The 9,007-nt window shown below is 35.9% G+C and overlaps 1 protein-coding gene across 1 annotated transcript; it reads right to left on the bottom strand.

Annotated features, from left to right (window-relative positions):
* On the bottom strand, positions 1-7,095 carry LOC135729308 (tumor necrosis factor receptor superfamily member 14-like). The gene is made up of 6 exons (XM_065246853.2): positions 7,049-7,095; positions 3,301-3,517; positions 1,190-1,315; positions 932-1,087; positions 495-576; positions 1-330 (listed from the first exon to the last, which is right to left on the bottom strand). Exons 2-6 carry the CDS (start codon positions 3,431-3,433, stop codon positions 123-125), a joined length of 705 nt encoding a protein of 234 aa, XP_065102925.1. The 5' UTR covers positions 3,434-3,517; positions 7,049-7,095; the 3' UTR covers positions 1-122.
* Positions 7,096-9,007: the final 1,912 nt, after the last annotated feature.

The following is a 9,007-nucleotide window of genomic DNA, read 5'->3' as shown; positions in this document are numbered from 1 at the left end:
AATCTAAGCTGAATCTAAGCAAATAACCAGATTCATTTTAAAAAATTACATTAAATGTATTAGAAAGTCTGTACAAAAACCCCTCATGATGCATGTTTGGTTTTTACAAAAACATTTAATGTTTATAACCTTGAATGTGGATCTTGAGCTGCTAGACGATAAGACTTTTTCTTCTTTACAATAATTACAACAATTACAACTATGACAACCAACACACACACTCCAAACATAAGAATCAGAGGTAGTTTATAAGATTGTTCATCATTAGTACACTCAGCATCATCTTTTTCTGTTCCTGGTTTAATTGTTATTTTCTTAAAAGATTCACAGCTGTTGAAGAGACAAAAAGTAAATAAAAAACAACCTTAAAGTTGCCCTTAAAACAATAACAAGCTTTGATACAACCAACAATAATCATTCATTTTAAATGTTATACATTTTTATTTTAAGCATGTGAAAAGTCAACATTGAAAAATAAAATAAATTGTAATTACTTTGTGTGTAATTTACAAAGTGTACCATCTGAATATGAACCAGCAGGGCAGGGTGCACACACTGTATCTCGAAATTCTGTTCCTAAAAGGAGATTTATTTTCATGTAACAAAAAGTAACATTACTTACAGTATGTAAAATGTTAAGGTTCGATACTTTCAATTTCATTAAACTAAGTCATTTGGCAAAATATCAATTCTTAATCCCCATTGAATTCCCTCTGAACAACTATAGTTATTGTCTTAACTCATGACTTCACAACGGACTTATTGTAGGTACTTTCCCTAGTCATAATCATTTGTTTTTACATGTCACAGTCACAAGTTAACACCGAGTCTCTGTCATGTGGACATTGCTGAACTAAATAGTCACATGCACTTAAAAATATCAAACACTTAAATATGTTAGAGCAATATGGATTGATGATAACACACTAACCGGTCTGGTTGATATACTGTCCAGGTGAGCAGGTTGAATGCTTTTCAGCCTTTAAACAGCTTTTCCCATTTACTTCTATACAGTAATGACCTGGCAGAGGCTCACACGCTGTATTGGATGTCACTGTACATGCTTTTATAACTCTCAGGTTATTACCTGTCAAGGGAACGTGAAAAAGTGAACACAAGGAGACTTGCCAATGACAAGAAGTCTAAAAGTTGTATTTTTTAAGAGTTGTACAGTGTACTTTTCACCTACTTAAATCACAGACAGAACACTGCAGGCACTCTCTTAATCCATTAGAAGACTCAGTGTAAGTGTCTTTAGTACATGATACACATGTTATGCTTGAGAACTCATCACAGTGCAAATAAACTCGTTTTCCTGAGAAAATTACAGTGTCAGATTGGAGTCAAGCTGCATATATACATGACAAAACACCATTTAACACTGACATTCAAAGACATTGCTGAAGTTTATGTCAAGCTTGTGATAGATTTTCTTTATGATAATTTAAATACCATAGCTTGATGAACAGAAAAATCTATATTCTTCATAAACAAAAGTGTCTTCAAGTTTCAGAAATTTTAAACATAATAATAATTTGCGTATCGGCAATGCTCCCTTGTTTGGCAATTTGGTTTGGACAGGAAGTAATAAGGAGACTGTAGGATTGTCACCATTATCCCAAAAACATCCAGATATTATTCAAGTTCCTTAAAGGTAAAAATAAAAAAATTCCAATTACTACTGTAGGAGTACATGCTACACACACAACAGCGCCTTTAATTCCAATAAAGATTTAAGAAAGTTGGTGCTCAGCCTAATTACAGATGTCAGACGATATCAAGTAAGTGATGTAATTACATAACCACATTAAGGGCTCTATCTTAAACCCGGCGCAATGCGCGAAGCAAGTGTCTTTTGCTAGTTTCCACTCTGCGCAATTATAATTTTCACGTTTAGCGCCACGTGGTTTAAATAGCAAATGCATTTGCGCCCCCTTTTGCGCCCATGGGCGTTCTGGTCTGAAAACGAGGTGTGTTCAGGCGCATTGTTGGCGCATTGCTATTTTGAGGCAACTAAAATAGACTACACCATTGACCAACAAAAACCTGGTCTAAAGTATAAAGTTAATGGCGCAATATGTTTTTTGTTATTTAAAGAGCGCATTAGTAATATGCGCCTATAAACGGGACGAAGCGGGTTTGCTTATTACACACATGAATGCGCAGCAGCACAAAAACGTTTTTAAATATGAAAGATTAAAGGATTGAATGTAAACGATTATTATTGAGTCTCTTGGACATAAATGAGGACTAATTATGAGACGTTAGAAGGCGCAAAGAGCTGCTTCACCTGTAGCCTTGTAAGTAAATAAATGCTTTGCTTTAAACAAATGCATCTGTTTTTAAATGTTTTTAAATGGATTTACGGATTTATTGTATATGATGACTCTGTACCTGTGGATATGGTGAGATGAGAAACATTTTTAAGTAATGCTTGAAAAAAACTTGTGACGCTGTCCAAGTGCTGAAATGTGCAGAGAGCAGTTTGTTAATTCTTTATCTCCTGTACAAATAAAGTATTTTTAGAGTACAAACCTTTTCTTACATACTTGTAAATTATTATTTGATGATAATGGATAGCCATACATTTAAAGCAATTAAAAGCCTGATTTTTTACTTCCATGACTAAAAGAAAACGGGTTTTAAAGGTTTTAATAATAAAAGAAAATTTCAATACAAGTGAAAAACAACACAATTATTTAACATTAATCTTAAACTGGTGATCTTCTTCCTCCGCTTAGTTTTTCAGTTTACAAAGTCCGTCATCTAAATAGGGATTAGACATAGCACCAGCGCAACAGGCTTTTAAAGGGGATGAGAGATAAGACTCTCATTGGTTTATTGCACGTTACGCCCAAAATACTCCCATTACTCATTAAAAAAATAGGGCCAACCCTTTTCGACCATGTGCTCGGCGCACAAACCATTTTTCCCGTCGTTAAATTAGCAAAAGTGGATTCAGACACACCCATTTAGACGTTGCGCTGTGCGCTTTAGACAATGCGGTGAGATTGTTAAAATAGGTTCCCTAAGAGAGACAACAATTATTTTGAAGTGAAATGTAAAGTGACTGCAAGCTGAGTGGACCTTGACAGTGAGAGCATGGGTGTAGATTTGGTTTGGTTAAAGGGTCAGCAGTATATTTTCATTATAATCACAGTATATTTTTTTAGGGGGTTGTGTAAATGCTATTTTGATTATTTGGCGGGGGGCTTCCTGAAACCTATACCCCTGGATGAAAAATGAATGTCAAGTTTAACAATCAATTTAAATTCATCTTACATTATTAAGTGGACTCACCTGCATCACACATTGGACAGCACTGGCCATTTATTTCATACTCTCCATTATAACAAGTTGCCATACAGAGACTGATGTTAATGATTAGAGGTAGAATAGTTGACAGATGAATAAGATTACAGTTTATCCACATATTATGGGAATAAATGAAACATCGCTGCTGCAGAAGTGATAAATCATTAACTGTTTTAGTTTGTCCCTCTTTTTCCTCAAGGGGCTGCAAAAGAGACTGGTGTTAGACAGCTTTTAGAAATAAATTAGACCATGTTTTACCAACATCTCTTTTTCTATGTATAAAGCATATACATCATACATAAGATCATACAATTTCTTCACTGTCTATTCGCATTTCCTAAACAATCAGCATTCAATGAGAAGGAAGTCGACTGGTGAGAATCTCGAAATCAAAGCTGTTTATGTCTATTTCATTTTCTTTTTTTTTTTTTTGCTATCTTACCTTGATCAGGGTATATTCTGGCAAACTGTTTCCCTATCGCATTTCACAATCAGCAAAGCAAGCACACACGGTTAACCACCACATGGCGGGTAATTTGCAAAGCACAATTTTCCTTTCTGTTTCATTTTCTTCTTCTATAGAGGGTATCCATTGACGTCACTTTTTCACGTGACCACTGTTGAGGGGCAAAACATTCAACAAAATGACTGGTTTTCATAGCGGCTGCTGTGAAAACGCCAGTAAAACGGATTATTATCAGCTTAAATTGAATTTAGTTGGCCTTAACAGTGACCCTAACAACTTTGTAGAACACAAGTCTCATCATAAGGAAAAAGACCACTCCAAATTTTTGTTGAGTCTGTTAGAGCAGTCTCATGTTAGATGCGTTTTTCACACTATGCTAATGCTGTCGCTCAGACTTTTTGCCAGTCAGTAGACGTAACCGCAGTCACTTTCGCCAAAGGTGACATCACATGCATACCCTCTATACACAATGCACAGGCCTACCTACTAATTTGTAATACTGCATATTTCTGTATTTATCTATTAACACACACATGTTAAAACCTATCCGCATGTGGGGCGGGCAACTCGCAGGACAGATAGAATAATAAAAAATTATGTGCATTTTAATAAATTGCTGGTGGGTCTGGGTGGTTATGAGAAATACAAAATTATCATTAACTTATATAAATAAATGTTTATTTAAAAGCAGCATTCGTTCAGCATATTACATATCAGCTCAAACGTCACCCACTATTGAAAAACGATGAAATGACATTAATTTGAAGCAGCTGATTCTGGTGACGTTTATGATCAGCGAATCTTTAATCAGGGGTCATAATCTTTTCCAGTGCTTACTGGTGACGTTTTAGCATCGAGTAATTTAGGTAGTTTTATCTGACTCCAAAAGATCAAATCTTGCTGCTTATAATATAAATCAAATAGACAGTAGTTTTCTTCATTAATTGTGGAATTTAGATAAATGTATGCCTTAAGTCTTTACTCAATATTGTGTTTTTTCATTCAGTTAAAGCAATTTAATGCCGCTCCTGCAATATTGCTAAAAGGTCCCCAAGTAGATGCATTCACCTATATACAACTTAGTGCAAAGCCCAGAATAATCAGGGGTTCAGGCCAGTGCCATCTGTCAGAAAATACTAAACAATATAACTATATAACAACTTAATTAAAGCAGAGACAATGACCAGAGGTTATGAATACCACTCTGACGGTAAGATTGCATAACAACTTAGTTTAGGTTAAATAATTTATCCGACCATACAATAACCAGAGGTTACGACTAAAGCAATTTAACAATATTGCTTCATGCTTACGGGCTATTTTTAAAATGTACCCATGTAGCCTCATGCAATTGCTTAATACCTAGCTCAACAATAATCAGGGGTTCAGGCCAGTGCCATAGTATGACTATAACAACTTAATTAAAGCAGAAACAATGACCAGAGGTTGTAACTAAACTACCACCCTGATAGCCCACATATGCGATTACTTAACAACTAACTTAGAGGTAGAACTTAATTAGCATGAACGTAGATTACATAGATTACATTGTAATTCTAATTTACAAAAGTCAAAAATTCTGAATAATCCTAAATAAATCCAAACATAATTTATTAGCCAGGTAAGGAGATCATAATTCAAAGGCCAATTAACAGTCAAAAATAGATATAAGCATCGTTCAATAACAAGTTGTAAACATATGAAACCATTGCATAAAAGGACCACACTGTAATAGTGTACATCTGGCCTCAGATTCCTCAAGTAAAATAAAAATACATGGTGCTCTGTCCAAAGACACAACATCATGGGGTTCCTTTCTACATATAGAAAACCCACCTGAAAATTTTGCAAACTTTCCTTAAATATTCAGAGAGAACAAACCATTGTAATAATGATGGGAATTTGGTAGTGATTGGGTTTTGTGGACACAGGGGCTGCACCTTATCTACATAGAGTGGGGTAACACGTGTGTTCCAACATTGAGAGAAATGTGCTTAATTTATTGTCACACTTATAATGAATTCTGTTGTTATAGGAGTGAAACAATTGTACCACTTGCACTGAGACATTTGGCCTCTGTGCCATCTGGCAGCTCCACAGGAGGCTAGATGGACACACGTTTAGGAACAACTAGGTTAAAATCCATATCAATGGACTTTACAATCTATTACAAAATGGAGGTTATGCTTGGATGGGTTTGTTATTCCACTATCTTATATAGTTGGATTCATTGTACTTAACTGAACTAGTACTAATGTTCTAAATATACATAGTTCCAGTTTGTTTTTTAATTGATTCACAATTACCTGGAGATACATCTGCCTTTTAAAGACAGATCATGATAACTAATGGTTAATTGTTTTATTTTTTTCTGTTTTGACATCTTAGTTTAGTAGCCTTTAATTATTTTGAATTCAATATGCTCTCTTTAATGGGAATATTAAACATAGAAGAGGATGCAGCACATTTTTTAATTGAGAGTATCTCAAAATTATTAATTTTAAGCAAAAGCACAGATGCATTAGAAATAGAAGATGTTAAAGCAATTGAGATCGGAGAGGCAAATAACACTTGTGCTCTACTTTACACTGGATTTTGCTATATAAACCATAAATATTTCTGGTAAAAAAAAGGAAGGAACATTGTTTTGCGAGTTACCCATTTCATGATGGTAAACAGCATGAGCTACGGTTTGGTTTGTCAATTGCGAAACGCAATAGGGAAAGAGTTCGCCAGAATATACCCTGACCAGGTTTCGAAACACCTAAAAAATACAAATACATGTACCTGTTTCACCTGCGTGTCTAAAGTCGCATACAAGTGACTTTTGTGTAGCCCATTGATTTCCATAGTAGGATAAAAGAATACTATGGAAGTAGATGGGGTCCATGAATGGTTTAGTTAGAAACATTTCTCAAAATATCTTCCTTCGTGTTCATCAGAACAAAGAAATGTATACAGGTGTGTAACAACATGAGAGGGAGTAGATGATGACAGAATTTTTTATTTTGGGTGAACTATCCCTTTAAGCTGTGCATCTATGGTTTATTTACACTCTTAGCACATCACTACTGAAGATCATTATAACCGCTGTATAGATCAAAACTAAAACACAGCTCTAAAATTAAACACAAGAACTTTTCATTGGCGAAAATAATTATAGTTGCATTTAAAGCAATACTTAGTTTTCCAGGTAAGATTGGCTTACGGCTCCCCCATGTGGTTGAAAAGCCACATTACCAGTGCCTGGGTGAAAAGCCAAATTACCAGTGCCTGGTAACAGCCCCTCTTCTGCAGGCAGGGGATGGGTGGGGCTGTGCAGAGGCGGTCTTACCATAGAGGCATAGGTAGGCGGCCGCCTGGGGCCTCCCACCAGCGGTCAAATTAGGGGGGCCCCAAACCAACCTAATAAATAGCCTACATAAATAAATAAAACCCTTATCATCATGAACACTTCAAAAGCATTGTAAATTGAATTAATATTCTTAAGAAATACGTTGAAACTTTGAAATAGTAGTTAAAATGTCCAGTTCATGTTCTTTCACTAAACACTTACACCCCCTTCTTTCACAATGAAATGGACTAGTCCATAACGGTGCGTGCTGCGGCGCGAAAGATAAACACAAAGTGACACGGGGACTGGGAAAGTACACGAACAGAGACTTAAAGACAAATATAAACGCGAAAATGGGGCTTTGGTAAGTCAACCGGCTAGTAATAGCCCTACATTGATAAAAATTATTTTGTGGTGAAGTAAATAATGTTACTACAGCAAAAAACTAATGTAACCCTACAGGGCTCCAGACCGCGAGTAAATAGTCTCATTTTGCGAGTATTTTCCCTGCCTATGCGACTATTGTTTATTAAATGTCGCACTGGCTGGACTGTGAAATTTAAATACAATTATATTAATATAATGCGCAGGCGATTACGTCTGCGACGCATTCAGTCACTCTTCCTGTTGTTGCCCGCTCCCCCGCCTTTCTATCAGCTCAGGTGCATATCACCTCTCTAAATCCGTCTCTTTTGTCCACTTTCGACCGCGTCTGCCCTGATTGTTTTGAGGGGTGGTCTATGGAGACTGCGGGCGAGAGCCTCTGCTTTCGTTTTCGGGAGAAATGACGGGTTTAAAATGACGCAAACTAATATTATGTGATGTCAGAGTCCGGGGTTGTAATTAACGATGCTGCACAGTGTTTTTTTATGTGTATGTAAGAGCTGTCTGATATTTCAGCGCAGTTGATGAAATAATCTCCCCACAACCTCCACACGCTCGCAAAATGACACTAATAAAAGAGGCGGAGATCAGCTGCTTTCGTTTAATCAATGAAAGTCTAAAAATAGCGCGGTACACTGCGTATTCACGCTAGAAGTCAGAAAAAACGCAATACATTGTGCTCAGTAACTCAGATTACAAGTCCTGGCCAAATGATATCTTCAGAGTGCATGGAGACATTTTGTAGTGATTACAGCACAAGAATGTGATTTTACTCAAGTCTGTGTTAAAGTAACCTAAAGCTTTCACAACAAAGTAATAAAAAGTTGATTGTAAGTTTAATAGTTTACAGTAAGGCAAATATATGTTAAAATTAATAAGTATGGTAAAGTAAAAAAAATTAATGTATATAAAGAATACAATTATTTGTATTTGTAATTAATTTGTTAATGCATTAAACTTGTTTGGACGTTTCTCTCAAATGTTAGTCTGGAGCCCTGCTGATGTTATGTTGGGGATGTTTTCGTCCACTATGGGGTGCTGTTGAGTCTTAATTTGGCCACAACTTTTAGCATATGGAATGATTTTTGGTGAAAAATCTTATGTTGACACATATTTTGGGAAAATGCTTTGAACATTTTTCAAAAACTCAACAATACACTGTGGTAAAATTCACAACCCTTTTGTTATGTTTGTGAAGAAAACATCAAAGAAAACATAGTTTTAATATAAAGTGATTGTAGACTGTATTTTTTAAACCTTTTATCACAGTCTTGGGTATGTGAAAGATTAGTAACAACATTGGCTTTGATGCTTTGCTAGTTTTTGTGCAGCATCAGATTTCAATTATTTCTTCCTCATTTACTGTTCGTGGCTGTTTTTGCCCCATTGACTTATTCTCTATTGGTTTGTGTAGTGCTGCACTTTGTGTGACCTCTGCTTTCCATCTTCGTTTTGGAGTAAAAATACCTTCGCCTAGGGCCCCCAATTTGCTAAATCCGCCACTGGGG

Source organism: Paramisgurnus dabryanus, chromosome 11 (genome assembly GCF_030506205.2).
Source record: "Paramisgurnus dabryanus chromosome 11, PD_genome_1.1, whole genome shotgun sequence".
Taxonomy (NCBI): domain Eukaryota; kingdom Metazoa; phylum Chordata; class Actinopteri; order Cypriniformes; family Cobitidae; genus Paramisgurnus; species Paramisgurnus dabryanus.
Note: the sequence above shows the minus strand (reverse complement) of the source record. Positions and strands in the feature narration are given on the sequence as shown.